The following is a 17,918-nucleotide window of genomic DNA, read 5'->3' as shown; positions in this document are numbered from 1 at the left end:
AATGGTGGTAAATTGATCAATTTGATGGTGTCATAAAGTCTTCACTGAGATTCGGTGTGATTATCAAGGTAAATGTCTGGAGTAGGAGCTTCAACTAACAACAACATTCCTTTTCCATTTTACTGCTGAAAGGAACATCCGCTAACTAATTATATGCATATGCTTCTTTGCAAGCTATGAACTTTATGTTTATTATCCTTCTTTAAAAGTTAATGCAAAGAGCTCATGGAAAGATATTATCATTTAACTGAGATCTTAACTTTATTCTCCAACGAAGTGTAGGTAGATTTAGATTAGATTTAGATTTATTTATGTATAACATGTACATCGAAACATACAGTGAAATGTATTGTTTGCTAAATGCTTAAAAGCCAAAATCAGGTCAAAGAATGAGACAGCCTACCAGGTAGACCCTGTGCATAGGAACTACATCCCATATCGTAGATCAATGGCCCCCAAAAATCAAAGGTATTATGATAATCACTAAAATCAATAGTTCATGTCCAACTTTTAAACATTTGTGCACTGTGGTAGATGTTATACATTATTATAGCATTATACACTAGACATCCAAAATTTACCCTTAATCACAATATGAATATGCTTTCCACAAAATTAATTTATAAAGGATCTGTATAAGAGACAGCTTTGGAAATTATGTATTTACAAAGTAACGGTCCATTCACTTAGACATTACTGTCCATTCACAGTATGGAATATGTAGACAACTGCATTTAGATCAGTGCGGTCCTTTTCAATTGAAGTAGTTGGGGTTTGAAATGGTTCACAGATCTCAAATGTATAAAAAATCATCATTCATGTTTCACTTTCACACTTCATCATTTATTTCCACGCTGTGTGGTCGGTAATCAGGAACTATGGAGCAACACACACTAAATGCCGGAGGAATTTAGCAGGTCAGGCAGCATCTACGGAAACTGTTGATGTTTCAGGCCGAAACCCTTCATCTTGACTGGAAAGGAAGGGGCAAGACACCAGAATAAAAAGGTGGAGGGAGGGGAAGGAGGGCGAGCTAGAACAGAGGTTCCCAAATTGGTGTTCATTGATCCCTTGGTTCATGGTGGGAACAAAAAGGTTTAACCCCTGAGCTAGAAGGTGATAGGTGAAGCCAGGTAGGTGGGAAAGTTTGGGTGAAGAAGAAGGAATTTGATAGATGAGGACCACGAGAGTAAGGGACGGAGGAGGGTTACTGGAGGAAGGTGAAAGGCAGGTGAGGAGAAGATGTAAGAGGCCAGAGTTGAAAAAAGACATAGAGGGAAGGAGGAGGGAAATCAATATTCATGCCATCAGGATGGAAGCTGCCTTGATAGAATATAAGGCGCTGCTCCTCCACCCTAAGAAGACCATGGACCCACATGTCAGAATGGGAATGGGGACAGAAATTAAAATGGCTGGCCACTGGGAAATACCGCTCTTGGCTGATGGAGCAGAGGAGCTCGACACAGCAGTTCCCCAATTTACATCAGGTCTCACTAATGTAGAGTGGTCCACATCGGCACCAGATACAATAAATAACCCAAACAGATTTGCAGGTGAAGTGTTGCCTCACCTGAAAGGACTGTTTGGGGCCCTGAATGGAAGTGAGGGAGGAGGTAAATGAGCAGGTGTAGCATTTTGGTTGCTTGCAGGGGTGTGTGTCAGGAGGGAGATTAGTGGGGAGGGACAAATGGACAAGGGAATCATGAAGGGAGTGATCTCTGCAAAAAATGGAGCGTGGGGGGTGGGGAGGTAAAGATGTGTTTGGTTGAAGATGACAGAGGTTGAGGAAAATGATGTGTTGAATGTGGAGGCTCATTGTGAGGTAGGTGAGGACAAAAGGAACTCTATCCCTGTTAAGGTGGTGGGCAGATGGGGTGGGCGTGGATGTCCAGGAAATGGAGGAGCTGTGGGTGAGAGCAGCAACATGGTGGAAAGAAGGGAAACCCCATTCTTTGAAGAAAGAGGACATCTTTGGTGTCCTGGAAAGGAAAGCCTCATCCTGGGAACAAATGCCCCAGATCATCTCTGTAGGTCGATCATATCCTGACAGGTTCAGTCTTCAACTGGTCTTGGGTACCTTAACCACAAACATCATCGGGTCCAACGACTTGTTACTGTAGGATCGACGAATTATTTCCACTGCTTGTCGGTGGGTGACATTTTGTAGGCTTTCTTCATCCACTGAAATTAATTCATAACCAGCCTGCAAAAAAGTAACAGCACAGCACAGTCACTGTTCGATGTTATTTATTCAACTAGTTTCCAACAATTGTCCATTGGGACAAATGAGTGAAGAATACTCTGAAGACTGAAATATCAGTTCAAAACCAATAAGGACCTTTAACATCACACAAAGGGCTGGAGGAGCTCAATGGATCAATGGAGGGAAAAGCCCTCTGCACCACTGAGTACATCTACAAGGAGCGCTGCCACGAGAAAGCAACATCCATCATCAAGGACCCCCACCATCCAAACCCTGCTCTCTTCTTGCTGCAGCCATCAGAAAGGAGGTTCCACATCAACTTCACTCAACACTGAACTGATTCCATAACCTATGGACTCACTGTCAAGACACTATAACTTATGCCTGCGGCACTATTTATTTATTTATTTTCCCCTTTGTATTTGCACATTTTGTCTTCTTTTGCATATTGTTTGTCAGTCTTTGTTGGTGTGTAGTTGATTTCATTGATTCTATTATATTTCTTTGTTCAACTGTGAATACCTGCGAGAATCTCAGGGTAGTATAGGGTGACATATATGTACTTTGATAATAAATTTACTTTGAACTTTGGACAGATAATGTTTTGGGTCAAGATCCATCCAGATGGAGGGTCTCCAGGACCTTTGACATAACTGAACAGGAGAAGGTGAATCGTGAATGGACTTGAGTATTTCGGGTTATCTTGACAGGAGTACACAGGGGCAATGGACACAACACCCATGCACCAACCCATCATACAAACAGCTCCATTCAAGCAGGACAGATCCCGCAGAACCAGAACTGTAATGGAAGCATGTGACTCTACCATAAGGGTCTATTTAAAAGGGGATATTGCAGAGATCAGCACTTGGATTCCAGCTATTCATCATTTTTATCAATGATTTGCTAAGAAAACCAGATACCTTTTCTCCCCCCAAGGGATTCCAAGTCAGAAAGGGGCTGTAAAAAGGCTTCAAGAAGATATTGACAAGTTGAGTGAGTGAGCTAGGAAAGTACAATCTGAAAAAATGTAAAGCCCTTCCATTTGTTTTGTGTTTTTTAAAGAGCATATTTTTCTAATGGGAGAAACCCAGAAAGGATGCCAATGAAAATGACCCAAATATCCTTAATAACACACACAAATGCTGGAGAACCTCAGCCAGTCAGGCAGCATCTATGGAGCGGGATAGAGTCAAAGTTCTATTCTGAGACCAAAACTGTAATCACTGGAAGACAATATTTAGGTAGAGCAAACAATAAGGAATTAGCAACCAATATGTTGCTTTTATTATGAAAGGACTGGACTATCAGAGTAAAGATGCTATACTACAATTACATGCAGCCTTCTGCCACCTCATACTTGTCTGAGAGGGAGTATAGCAAAGTTCATTAAACTGCCTCCAAGGTTAGCAGACTTGTTATAGAAGGAGAAATTGATTAGACGAGGCCTGTATTCTCCAGTGTGAAGAATTGAAAGAATGAAAATTCTTACAAGGCTCAACACAGTGGGATGCTTCACCTGACTAGGGAATCTCGAAGTACAGGTTACAGTCTCAATGCAAAGCGTAGACCACTGTGGACTGAAATGGCAAAAAATGTCTTCAAAGGATGGTAAATCTTTGGAGAGCTGTATAAGGCATAAGATATTGGGGCAGAAGTAGGCTATTTGGCCCATCGAGTTTTCTCCGCCATTCAATCACTGCTGATTTATTATTCAACTCAACTCTATTCCCTTGCCTTCTCCCCATATAGACTTAGACTGAGTTCACTCGTATCACAGCTTGGTAGACCATACATACGACCAGGTGCTTTGGACACCAATGGGATGGATTTGCCGGCTGCTGTGGGGCTGCAGACATCTTCTGCTATGTGGGAACTCAGCTCACAGCTGCACATCTGAGTTGCAAATGGTCTGTGAAACAAACAGTTCACGGGAACGGAACCTTGCCCTATGGCCTAGGGAGCACAGCAACACACACACAATGCTGGAGGAAATTGGCAAATCAGGCAGCATCTATAGACGGGAATGAGCATTCAATGTTTTGGCTGAGACTTTTCATCCAGAATGAAGAATCTCTTTACAGTTGTGCTAGAAAGTTTGTGAACCCTGTGAATTTTCTATATTTCTGCATAAATATGATCTAAAATGTGATCAGATCTTCATGCAAGTCCTAAAACTAGATAAAGAGAACTCAATTAAATAAATAACACAAAAACATTATACTTGTTCATTTATTTATTGAGAAAAATTACCCAATATTACATGTATCTGGGATAATGCTTTCTACAAAACCTATTTGGAGTCAGATGTTCCAATCAATGAGATGAGATTGGAGGTGTGGGTTGTAGAGGTGCCCTGCCCTATAAAAAAGACACACAAAGTCAGGTTACTGACCGAACCTGCTCTTCTCAAGAAAGATCTGTTTATGGGCACCATGTCTCGATCAAAACAACTTTCTGAGGACCTTAGAAGAATTGTAGAGACGCATCAAGCTGGAAAAGGCTACACAAGCATTTCTAAAGATCTGAGTGTTCATTAGTCCACAGGAAAAGAAATCGTCTGCAAATGGAGGAAACTCAGTACTGTTGCTATTCCCCCTAGAAGTGGACAGCCTGCAAAGATCACACCAAGAGCACAATGTGCAATGCTGAAGGAGGTGAAAAAATACCTAACAACAACAGCAAAAGACCTGCAGAAATCTCTAGAACCTGCTTAAGTCTCTGTTCATGTGTCCACTATAAGGAAAACACTGAACAAGAATGGTGTTCATGGAAGGACATCACCGAGGAAACCACTGTTCTCCAAAAATAAAACATTGCTGTGCATCTCAAGTTTGCCAAGGACCACCTAGATGTTTTACAACACTTCTAGGACAATGTTCTGTGGACAAATTAGACAAAAGTTGAACCTTTTTGGTAAAAATACACATTGCTATGTTTGAAGGGAAAAGGGCACTACACACCAACACCAAAACCTCATCCCAACTGTGAAGCATGGTGGAAGGAGCATCACTCAGGGCGTGGACAGCATGCAATTGTGAGGGAGCAATGAATTCAAAATTGTATCAAAATATTTTACAGGAGAATTTCAGGATAGCAGGTCATCACCTGAAGCTTAATAGAAGTTGGATAATGCAACAAGACAATGATCTGAAAGACAAGGGTAAATCAACAACAGAATGGTTTAAAAAGAAAATCTGTGTTTTGAAATGGCCGAGTCAAAGCCCTGACCTTAATCCTATAGAAAAGTTGTGGAAAGACCTGAAGCAAGCAGTTCATGCAAGGAAGTCCACCAACAGCCCCAAGTTGAAGCCGTTTTGTAAAGAGGAATGGCCTAAAATTCCTCCAAGCTGATGTGCAAGATTGATCAACAATTACCTTTGGTCGAAGTTACTGCTGTACAAAGGGGTCAGACCAGTTACTGAAAGCAAATGCTCACATGCTTTTTCCAACATATACAGTACATGTAATATTTGATAATTTTTCTCAATAAATAAATGAACAAATATAATGTTTTTGAGTTACGTATTTAATTCAGTTCTCTTTATCTAGCTTTAGGACTTATGTGAAGACCTGATCACATTTGGGTCATATTTATGCAGAAAGAAAGAAAATTCTACAGGGTTTACAAACTTTATAGCACCAGTGTAGATGCTGCCTGACCTGCTGAGATCCTCCAGTATCTTGTGCTCTGGACTTGCAGCATCTGCAGAAACCCCTATGCTGACAGCCTGGGAAGGACCTGTTCTGAGCTGGTAGATCTGCCATGATGTGGATGAATGGTGAACTAGGTTGAAGGGTCAAATAGCATCTGTTGTTACGTGAACAAAGTCACCAGAAAGACACAGCTGGTAGATATAAAGTAGACTTTAATCGAAAAAAATGAGCCAATCTCTGAAGGAAGAGCCCTGTTTGACCCAATATTTCATGACATTTTATATGCTAAAGATCAAAAGTCAATTCTATATTTATACTGTATCTACAATGCTTCCCTTGAATTGCATATAATTTTCATGCCTCCTTCTTTGCACCCACACACTCCAGACACACAAAATGAATGTTAAACAGCATTGTAAACACGAGGAATTCTGCAGATGCTGGAAATTCATGCAACACACATAAAAGTTGCTGGTGAACATAGCAGGCTAGGCAGCATCTCTAGGAAGAGGTACAGTCGACGTTTCAGGCCGAGACCCTTCGTCAGGACTAGGCCTCTACCTTGCTGAGGCACAGCGACAACTCGCGGATACCTCCTCTTATTTACCCCTCGATCGTGACCCTACTAAGGAGCACCAGGCCATTGTCTCCCACACCATCACCGACTTTATCCGCTCAGGGGATCTCCCATCCACTGCTACCAACCTTATAGTTCCCACACCTCGCACTTCCCATTTCTACCTCCTACCCAAGATCCACAAACCTGCCTCTCCTGGCCGACCTATTGTCTCAGCTTACTCCTGCCCCACCGAACTCGTTTCTGCATACCTCGACACGGTTTTATCCCCCTTTGTCAATCCCTTCTGACCTATGTTCGTGACACTTCTCACGCTCTTAAACTTTTCGATGATTTTAAGTTCCCTGGCCCCCACCGCTTTATTTTCACCATGGATGTCCAGTCCCTATATACTTCCATCCCCCATCAGGAAGGTCTCAAAGCTCTCCACTACTTTTTGGATTCCAGACCTAATCAGTTCCCCTCTAACACCACTATGCTCCATCTAGCAGAATCAGTCCTTACTCTTAATAATTTCTCCTTTAACAGTAGTCCTGAGGAAGGGTCTCGGCCTGAAACATCGACTGTACCTCTTCCTAGAGATGCTGCCTGGCCTGCTGTGTTCACCAGCAACTTTGATGTGTGTTAAACAGCATTGTCTGGTTTTACAGTTACATGTTGCCCATAGCTCTAGGAACCTATCATCCAGGGCTACATTTTAAATTTCACCTACAGTCCACATTCAGTTCTAAAATTTGGTTGCTGAAGTTAATATTTTGTTATATAACCTAACTCTAGAATACTCCCTAACAGCATCCACCTGCTCCTACAGCTTTGACTGAAGAGCATTAACACTCCTACGCTAATGTTGAAAAAGTACTGGAATTCAGAGAGAATTGCATTCACCAGAGTTCAATAATGCGTTTCCAGGTGCTGCTCTCTATACCTAAGCAAGTTGAGTCTGATAGAGCCACAGGGAGAAATCAGCCAATAAATAGACAGTGGGAAATTACCATCAGAATTGTTTGGATTAGCTTTATAAATTTTCTGAAATTAACTGTAAGTTTCAAAAAGCTGTCACGGACAAATCCTAATCTTCTGTAGTGCAGAGGAATGCATTTTCTATCCAAATAAGTGCTTCCAGCATAACAAAAGGGCTTCTCTTTTTGCATTACTTCATTGATTAATTCTATCTTGGAATGTGACATGACTTAAAGCAATGGAATGTGATTCCATTAGAACTAATTTCAGGCTTATTCACCACCTTTCAGAGTGGCAAATCTGTGGAACTCAATGCCACAGATGGCTGTGAAGGCCAGGTTATTGGGTATAATTAAAGTGGAGATTGATGTTATTGATTAGTCAGGGCACCAAAGGTTACTGGGAGAAGGTGGGAGAATGGAGTTGAGAGGGATAATAATCAGCCATGATGGAATGGTGGATCAGACTCAATGGGTCAAATGGCCTAATTCTCTCCTATGCCTTGTGGTCTTATGGTCTTTGCACTAAAGCTTTGTGGTATCACATGGTGCTTTAGAAGGGCCTTGAGATACTTCTGCCACTTTGAATGCAAATTGTTGGTGCTGTCTGTAAGGAACAGTGAAACATATAAGGGATGCTAGCAGTAGACCATTTAAGTAGTGAGGTGGGACCTTCCACCACACAGCAGTGCATGGGCAGTCATTGTCCATACCATCCCTACCAAAACGAAGAACAAAGACAGCAGGCACAGGGCTATGTGTATCACAGTTACACCTCCCATTCTGCACAAGTCTCGGATAACTTGGTCCAGTCAGTAGTCTGCTTGGTTAATCCAGAGCACTTTGAAAGAGGTCAGAGAACATTTACAAGGATTTTGCAGGGACTTGAGGACCTGAGTAATACCGAGAAGTTGAATAGGTTTGGACTCTATTCCCTGGAACATAGAAGCTTGAGGGGAAATTTGATAGAGATATACAAAATTATGAGGGGTATAGATGGGGTAAGTTCAAGCAGGCTTTTTCCACAGAGGTTGGGTGAGACACAATGGGCCGAATGGCCCAATTATCATCTTATGTCATAAATAAGGAAGAAGACATTTTTGAATTTTTCGTTTTTTTTCCATGGGTGTTCAGAGAGGCGGGACTGTGCAGGCGTGTGACGTCGGGCAGTGAAGCACGGAAGATTTAAAAGGGCAGAAATCCTGCTTCGGGTTTAATTTGGAGAAGGAAGTCTGAGAGTCGGAGCGGGAGTGCGGAGGAAGACATTTTTGAATTTTTCGGTTTTTTTTTTCATTGGCGTTCAGAGAGGCGGGACTGCGCAGGTGTGTGACGTCAGGCAATGAAGTGCGGAAGATTTAAAAGGAACAGAGCCTTATACAGCGGGCAGCGTAGTTTGCGGGCTGCGGAGTGAGCCGGGAGCAGAGTGAAGGCTTAAGGGCTTCGGCTCAATGGGCTTAGGCAGAAACGGGCGAGGCGAGGAAGTTTTGGTATTCATTTTCTGTTGTTATTTGAGGAGAGGGGCAGTATGAGTGTGAGGGCAGTTTGTTGTTTTCAGTGCCGGATGTGGGAGGCCCTGGAGTCTCCGAGCCTCCCGGACGTCCACATCTGCGCCAGGTGCGCCGAGATGCAGCTCCTAAGGGACCGCGTTAGGGAACTGGAGCTGCAGCTCGATGACCTTCGTCTGGTCAGGGAGAGTGAGGAGTTGATAGAGAGGAGTTACAGGCAGGTGGTCACACCGGGGCCACGGGAGGCAGACCAGTGGGTCATGGTTAGGAGGGGGAAGGGGAAGAGTCAGGTAATAGAGAGTACCCCAGTGGCTGTGCCCCTTGACAATAGGTACTCCTGTTTGAGTACTGTTGGGGGGGACAGCTTACCAGCGGGGAAGCGACAGTGGCCGTGCCTCTGGCACAGAGTCCGGCCCTGTAGCTCAGAAGGGTAGGGAAAGGAAGAGGAGGGCAGTTGTAATAGGGGACTCGATAGTAAGGGGGTCAGATAGGCGATTCTGTGGACGCAGTCCAGAGACCCGGATGGTAGTTTGCCTCCCTGGTGCCAGGGTCCGGGATATTTCTGATCGTGTCCAAGAAAACCTGAAGTGGGAGGGTGAGGAGCCAGAGGTTGTGGTACATATAGGTACCAATGACATAGGGAGGAAAAGGGAAAAGATCCTGAAAGGAGAACATAGGGAGCTAGGAAGGGAGTTGAGAGAAAGGACCGCAAAGGTAGTAATCTCGGGATTACTGCCTGTACCATGTGACAGTGAGAGTAGGAATGCAATGAGGTGGAGGATAAATGCGTGGCTGAAGGATTGGAGCAGGGGGCAGGGATTCAAGTTTTTGGATCATTGGGACCTCTTTTGGCGCAGGTGTGACCTGTACAAAAAGGACGGGTTACACTTGAAACGCAAACAACAGGAATTCTGCAGATGTCCTGACGAAGGGTCTCGGCCTGAAACGTCGACTGCGCCTCTTCCTATAGATGCTGCTTGGCCTGCTGCGTTCACCAGCAACTTTGATGTATGTTGCTTGGGTTACACTTGAATCCTAGGGGGACCAATATCCTGGCAGGGAGATTAGCAAGGGCGACTGAGGTGACTTTAAACAAGAATGGTTGGGGGGGTGGGAATCAAATTAAAGAGGCTAGGCAAGAGGAGGTTAGTTCACAACAGGGGGATGGGAAGCAGTGCAGAGAGACAGAGGGGTGTAAAATGAGGGTAGAAGCAAAAAGTAGTAAGGTGAAAAGTAAAAGTGGCAGGCCGACAAATCCAGGGCAAGCATCAAAAAGGGCCACTTTTCAACATAATTGTATAAGGGCTAAGAGAGTTGTAAAAGCGCGCCTGAAGGCTTTGTGCGTCAGTGCAAGGAGCATTTGTAACAAGGTGGATGAATTAAAAGTGCAGATTGTTATTAATGAATATGATATAGTTGGGATCACAGAGACATGGCTCCAGGGTGACCAAGGATGGGAGTTCAACATTCAGGGATATTCAATATTCAGGAGGGATAGACATGAAAGAAAAGGAGGTGGGGTGGCGTTGCTGGTTAGAGAGGAGATTAACGCAATAGAAAGGAAGGACATAAGTCGGGAAGATATGGAATCGATATGGGTAGAGCTGCATAACACTAAGGGGTAGAAAACGCTGGTGGGAGTTGTGTACAGGCCACCTAACAGTAGTAGTGAGGTTGGGGATGGTATTAAACAGGAAATTAGAAATGTGTGCAATAAAGGAACAGCAGTTATAATGGGTGACTTCAATCTACATGTAGATTGGGTGAACCAAATTGGTAAGGGTGCTGAGGAAGAGGATTTCTTGGAATGTATGCGGGATGGTTTTTTTGAACCAACATGTCAAGGAACCAACTAGAGAGCAGGTTATTCTAGACTGGGTATTGAGCAATGAGGAAGGGTTAATTAGCAATCTTGTCGTGAGAGGCCCCTTGGGTAAGAGTGACCATAATATGGTGGAATTCTTCATTAAGATGGAGAGTGACATAGTTAATTCAGAAACAAAGGTTCTGAACTTAAAGAAGGGTAACTTTGAAGGTATGAGACGTGAATTAGCTAAGATAGACTGGCAAATGACACTTAGAGGGTTGACGGTGGATATGCAATGGCAAGCATTTAAAGATCACATGGATGAACTACAACAATTGTTCATCCCAGTTTGGCAAAAGAATAAATCAAGGAAGGTAGTGTACCCGTGGCTGACAAGGGAAATTAGGGATAGTATCAATTCCAAAGAAGAAGCATACGAATTAGCCAGAAAAAGTGGCTCACCTGAGGACTGGGAGAAATTCAGAGTTCAGCAGAGGAGGACAAAGGGCTTAATTAGGAAGGGGAAAAAAGATTATGAGAGAAAACTGGCAGGGAACATAAAAACTGACTGTAAAACTTTTATAGATATGTGAAAAGAAAAAGATTGGTTAAGACAAATGTAGGTCCCCTACAGACAGAAACAGGTGAATTGATTATGGGGAGTAAGGACATGGCAGACCAATTGAATAATTACTTTGGTTCTGTCTTCACTAAGGAGGACATAAATAATCTTCTGGAAATAGTAGGGGACAGAGGGTCCAGTGAGATGGAGGAACTGAGGGAAATACATGTTAGTAGGGAAGTGGTGTTAGGTAAATTGAAGGGATTAAAGGCAGATAAATCCCCAGGGCCAGATGGTCTGCATCCCAGGGTGCTTAAGGAAGTAGCCCAAGAAATAGTGGATGCATTAGTGATAATTTTGCAAAACTCTTTAGATTCTGGACTAGTTCCTGAGGATTGGAGGGTGGGTAATGTAACCCCACTTTTTAAAAAAGGAGGGAGAGAGAAACCAGGGAATTATAGACCGGTTAGCCTAACATCGGTGGTGGGGAAACTGCTGGAGTCAGTTATCAAAGATGTGATAACAGCACATTTGGAAAGCGGTGAAATCATTGGACAAAGGCAGCATGGATTTGTGAAAGGAAAATCATGTCTGACGAATCTCATAGATTTTTTTGAGGATGTAACTAGTAGAGTGGATAGGGGAGAACCAGTGGATGTGGTATATTTGGATTTTCAAAAGGCTTTTGACAAGGTCCCACACAGGAGATTAGTGTGCAAACTTAAAGCACACGGTATTGGGGGTAAGGTATTGATGTGGATAGAGAATTGGTTGGCAGACAGGAAGCAAAGAGTGGGAATAAACGGGACCTTTTCAGAATGGCAGGCAGTGACTAGTGGGGTACCGCAAGGCTCAGTGTTGGGACCCCAGTTGTTTACAATATATATTAATGACTTGGATGAGGGAATTAAATGCAGCATCTCCAAGTTTGCGGATGACATGAAGCTGGGTGGCAGTATTAGCTGTGAGAAGGATGCTAAGAGGATGCAGGGTGACTTGGATAGGTTAGGTGAGTGGGCAAATTCATGGCAGATGCAATTTAATGTGGATAAATGTGAAGTTATCCACTTTGGTGGCAAAAACAGGAAAACAGATTATTATCTGAATGGTGGCCGATTAGGAAAAGGGGAGGTGCAACGAGACCTGGGTGTCATTATACACCAGTCATTGAAAGTGGGCATGCAGGTACAGCAGGCGGTGAAAAAGGCGAATGGTATGCTGGCATTTATAGCAAGAGGATTCGAGTACAGGAGCAGGGAGGTACTACTGCAGTTGTACAAGGCCTTGGTGAGACCACACCTGGAGTATTGTGTGCAGTTTTGGTCCCCTAATCTGAGGAAAGACATCCTTGCCATGGAGGGAGTACAGAGAAGGTTCACCAGATTGATTCCTGGGATAACAGGACTTTCATATGATGGAAGACTGGATGAGCTAGGCTTATACTCGTTGGAATTTAGAAGATTGACGGGGGATCTGATTGAAATGTATAAAATCCTAAAGGGATTGGACAGGCTAGATGCAGGAAGATTGTTCCCGATGTTGGGGAAGTCCAGAACGAGGGGTCACAGTTTGAGGATAAAGGGGAAGCCTTTTAGGACCGAGATTAGGAAAAACTTCTTCACGCAGAGGGTGGTGAATCTGTGGAATTCTCTGCCACAGGAAACAGTTGAGGCCAGTTCATTGGCTATATTTAAGAGGGAGTTAGATATGGCCCTTGTGGCTACAGGGGTCAGGGGGTATGGAGGGAAGGCTGGTGCAGGGTTCTGAGTTGGATGATCAGCCATGATCATACTGAATGGCAGTGCAGGCTCGAAGGGCCGAATGGCCTACTCCTGCACCTATTTTCTATGTTTCTATGTTTCTATTAGCAAGTAAATTAATAAAATAATAATGGAATAGTTAACAAAAATACAAACAAAACATCTCTTACAGGAGTTATTAAACTTCAATCTCTTATTTTGTTTCAAAGATCGAGAAAACAATTTATTCCATCTTTTGTTACTTGCTTGTGCATAACGTGCATTGAGTTTGGAGTTTCCTTCAGTGCTATATGATCCTAAACATAACTGTGAATTATGAAAATCTGGGTGTTTTTGACCTGAAAGTTACCGGTAGTTCTGTTTCTCTCTCCACAGATGTCTGTTTCCAACATTTGATGTGTCACTTTTGTTCCAGCATCAGATACATGCCTGATGTAAACTGTAGGTATAGAATTCACCTTCTGGTGCTACTTGGACACGTCTTCAGTGATGAACCCGGGGTCATAGGGTGCTTCGGGTTTTAATCATCAGACAACCTCGATCAGCTCCCGACTTGGGTCCAAGTGGCACACTAATCCACGGCAAGGCCTCTTCAGCAGCCTCCAGAATGTTCTTGGTGGCTGTTCTGCACTGCAGTCCTTTAACTCGGAGTTTTAGAGTCTGCTGTAATGAATGGCCAGCAAAGCCCTGGCACCCAACTTCAACTGGCTCACAGCCAGCTCTCCAGCCATTGCTCCAGTAATGTAATACATTCTTTAGCCTTTTCTGACATATATTGGAGCTCAAAGCGCCACACTAAGACTATAGTGGAATAGTCATAGCAGGACCAGAAGCATAAGTACACCTGCATTTAGTTGATTCCAGATTGTGCACAGAATATGTAGAGCTTGCTGTTCACAGATACACTCTGTGGCCACTTTATAAAGTGCACCTGTATACTTGCTCTTTAATTCAAATATCTAATCAGCCAATCACGCTGCAGTAACTCAATACATAAAAACATGCAGACATGGTCAAGAGGTTCAGTTGTTGTTCAGTCTAAACATTAGAATGGGGAAGAAATGTGATCTAAGTGACTTTGACAGTGGAGTGATTGTTGGTGCCAGATGGAGCGGTTTGAGTATCTCAGAAACTGCTGATCTCCTTGGATTTTAGATCATAAGACCTAGGAAAAGAATTAGGTGATTCACCGCATTGATTCTATTCCACCATCCCATGATCCCTTTCAACCCCATTCTCCTGCCATCTTCCTGTTGCATTTGATACCCTTAGTAACCAAGAACCTATCAAGCTCCACCTTAAATATACCCAATGACTTGCCTGCACAGCCATCTGCGGGAAAGAATTTCACAGATTAATCACCCTCGGTCTAAGGAAATTATTCCTCTTCTTAGTTGTAAATGAACCTTCCTCAATTCTGAGATTGTGCATGTAGACAGCCGCACTCTGGGATGCATCCTTTCTACATCCATTCTATACAGATCTTTCAATAATCAATAGATTTCAATGAGGTCCCCCTACTCTTTCTTCTAAACTCCAGCCAGTATAGGTCCAGAGCCATCAAATACTCCTCATATGTTAACCCTTTCTTCCCTGGGATCATTCTCATGAACGTCATCTGGACTCTCTCTAATGCCAGAACATCCTTAATCAGGTAAGGGGCTCAAATCTGCTTACAATACTCCAAGGGCGATCTGACCAATGCCTTACAAAGAATCAGCATTACATCCTTGCTTTTATACTCTAGTCCTCTCAAAATCAATGCTAACATTGCATTTGCCTTCCTTACCACCAACTCAACCTGCAAGCTAATCTTTAGGCAATCCTGCATAAGGACTCCCAAGTCCCTCTGCATCTCTGGTTTTTGAATTTTCTCCCCATTTATAAAATAGTCCACACCTTTATTCCTTCTGTCAAAGTGCATGGCCATGTACATTATATTCCTTCTGCAGACAACTTGCTTCCTCAACACTACCTACATTTCCACCTATTTTTGTGTCGTCTGCAAATTTGGCCACAAAGCCATCAATTCCTTTATCTAAATCTGACATACAACATGAAAACGTGGTCCCAACATTGACCCCTGCAGTATACTACTAGCCACCAGCAACCAACCAAAAAAGGCCCCTTTAATTTCCACTCTTTGCTTCCTGCCTGTCAGCCAATCTCCTATCCAAGCAACACACACAAAATCCTGGAGAAACTCAGCAGGCCAGCCAGCATCTATGGAAAACAGTACAGTCAAACAGTCAACGTTTTGGGTTGAGACCCTTCGGAAGGACCCTGAATAAAAGGTGTTGTTCCTTAACCTGAGTGTGGCCTCATCGCAGCAGTAGAGGAGGCCATGGACTGGTGTGTCAGATGAGATGGTGGTGAAGACATTGTCCCAGGAAGGACATGTGGCTGTGGTAACGGGTCTGGGTGAGCACATGCTTATATACCGTCTGGATAGCCTCCAACCTGATGATATGAACATTGATTTTTCGAACTTCCAGTAATGCCCACCCATCAAATCCTCTTCCTCACCAGTCCCCATTCCTATTTCCCTCTCTCACCACATCTCCTTATCGTTCCATTGCCTACCTCTGGTGCTCCTCCTCTTTCCTTTCCTCCATGGCTTCTGCCATCTATCAGATTCCTCCTTCTCAGCTCTTTGTCTCTTTCACCAATCAACTTCCCAGCTCTTTACTTCATGCTTCCTAGTTTCACCTATCACCTATCTTATATTTCTCCCTCCCCTTCCCCACCTGACTCTGACTTCTCACCTTTTTCTCCGGTTCTGATGAAGGGTCTCAGCCCGAAATGTCGACTGTACTTTTTTCCATAGATGCTGCCTGGCCTGCTGAGTTCCTCCAGCATTTTGTGTGTGTTGCTTCTATGTCCTACTGAAAGGTCTTGTCCTGTAACATTGACTGTACTTTTTTCCATAGATGCTGCCTGACCTGCTAAGTTCCTTCAGCATTTTGTGTATGTTCTTTGAATTTCCAGCATCTGCAGATTTTCTCCTGTTTCTATCCAAGCTAACATCTTTCAAGTAAAGCATGGGCTCTTATTTTTTTAAGCAGCCTCGTGTTTGGCGCCTTGTCAAAGGCCCTCTGAAAATCCAAATAAACAACATCCACTGATTCTCCTTTGTCTATCCTTCCTGTTATTTCCTCAAAGAATTCCAACAGATTTGTCAGGCAAGATTTCTCCTTTAGAAAACTATGCTGACCTTGGCTTATTTTATCATGTGCCTTCAAGTGCCCTGAAACCTCATCCTTAATAATCAACTCCAACATCATTACAACCACTGAAGTCAGACTAACTGGTCTGTAATTTCCTTTCTTCTACCCTTCTCCCTTCTTGAAGAGTGGAGTGATATTTGCAATTTTACAGTTTTCCATTAAGATCATTACTAATGCCTTCACAATCTCATCAGCCACCTCTTTCAGAACTCTGGTTTGTATACCATCTGGTCCAAACCTTTCAGTTTCCCAAGAACCCTCTCTCTAGTTATGGTATCTTCACACACTTCTTGATTCCTGACACCTGGAACTTCCACCATATTGCTAATGTCTTCCTCAGTGAAGACTGTTGCAACATTTGGAAAGCGGTGAAATGATCGGACAAAGTCAGCATGGATTTGTGAAAGGAAAATCATGTCTGACGAATCTCATAGAATTTTTTGAGGATGTAACTAGTAGAGTGGATAGGGGAGAACCAGTGGATGTGGTATATTTGGATTTTCAAAAGGCTTTTGACAAGGTCCCACATAGGAGATTAGTGTGCAAACTTAAAGCACACGGTATTGGGGGGTAAGGTATTGGTGTGGGTGGAGAATTGGTTAGCAGACAGGAAGCAAAGAGTGGGAATAAACGGGACCTTTTCAGAATGGCAGGCGGTGACTAGTGGGGTACCGCAAGGCTCAGTGCTGGGACCCCAGTTGTTTACAATATATATTAATGACTTGGATGAGGGAATTAAATGCAGCATCTCCAAGTTTGCGGATGACACAAAGCTGGGTGGCAGTGTTAGCAGTGAGGAGGATGCTAAGAGGATGCAGGGTGACTTGGATAGGTTGGGTGAGTGGGCAAACTCATGGCAGATGCAATTTAATGTGGATAAATGTGAAGTTATCCACTTTGGTGGCAAAAATAGGAAAACAGATTATTATCTGAATGGTGGCCGATTAGGAAAAGGGGAGGTGCAACGAGACCTGGGTGTCATTATACACCAGTCATTGAAAGTGGGCATGCAGGTACAGCAGGCGGTGAAAAAGTCGAACGGTATGCTGGCATTTATAGCGAGAGGATTCGAGTACAGGAGCAGGGAGGTACTACTGCAGTTTTACAAGGCCTTGGTGAGACCACACCTGGAGTATTGTGTGCAGTTTTGGTCCCCTAATCTGAGGAAAGACATCTTTGCCATAGAGGGAGTACAAAGAAGGTTCACCAGATTGATTCCTGGGATGGCAGGTCTTTCATATGAAGAAAGACTGGATGAACTGGGCTTGTACTCGTTGGAATTTAGAAGATTGAGGGGGGATCTGATTGAAACGTATAAGATCCTAAAGGGATTGGACAGGCTAGATGCGGGAAGATTGTTCCCGATGTTGGGGAGGTCTAGAACGAGGGGTCACAGTTTGAGGATAGAGGGGAAGCCTTTTAGGACCGAGGTTAGGAAAAACTTCTTCACACAGAGAGTGGTGAATCTGTGGAATTCTCTGCCACAGCAAACTGTTGAGGCCAGTTCATTAGCTATGTTTAAAAGGAAGTTAGATATGGCCCTTGTGGCTACAGGGGTCAGGGGGTATGGAGGGAAGGCTGGGTTCTGAGTTGGATGATCAGCCATGATCATAATAAATGGCGGTGCAGGCTCGAAGGGCCGAATGGCCTACTCCTGCACC

The 17,918-nt window shown here is 43.6% G+C and overlaps 1 protein-coding gene across 1 annotated transcript in view; it reads right to left on the bottom strand.

The window, feature by feature from the left end:
• Nucleotides 1–368: 368 nt before the first annotated feature.
• Nucleotides 369–17,918, bottom strand: part of pdzd7a (PDZ domain containing 7a) — a 120,976-nt gene continuing 103,426 nt past the window's right edge. Inside the window, exon 17 of the mRNA XM_063071255.1 lies at nt 369–2,203. Coding sequence (XP_062927325.1) covers nt 2,060–2,203 — 144 coding nt within the window. The 3' untranslated portion in view covers nt 369–2,059. The remainder of the gene's footprint in view (nt 2,204–17,918) is intronic.

The sequence above is a fragment of the Mobula hypostoma genome, chromosome 19, assembly GCF_963921235.1.
Source record: "Mobula hypostoma chromosome 19, sMobHyp1.1, whole genome shotgun sequence".
NCBI lineage: Eukaryota > Metazoa > Chordata > Chondrichthyes > Myliobatiformes > Myliobatidae > Mobula > Mobula hypostoma.
Note: the sequence above shows the minus strand (reverse complement) of the source record. Positions and strands in the feature narration are given on the sequence as shown.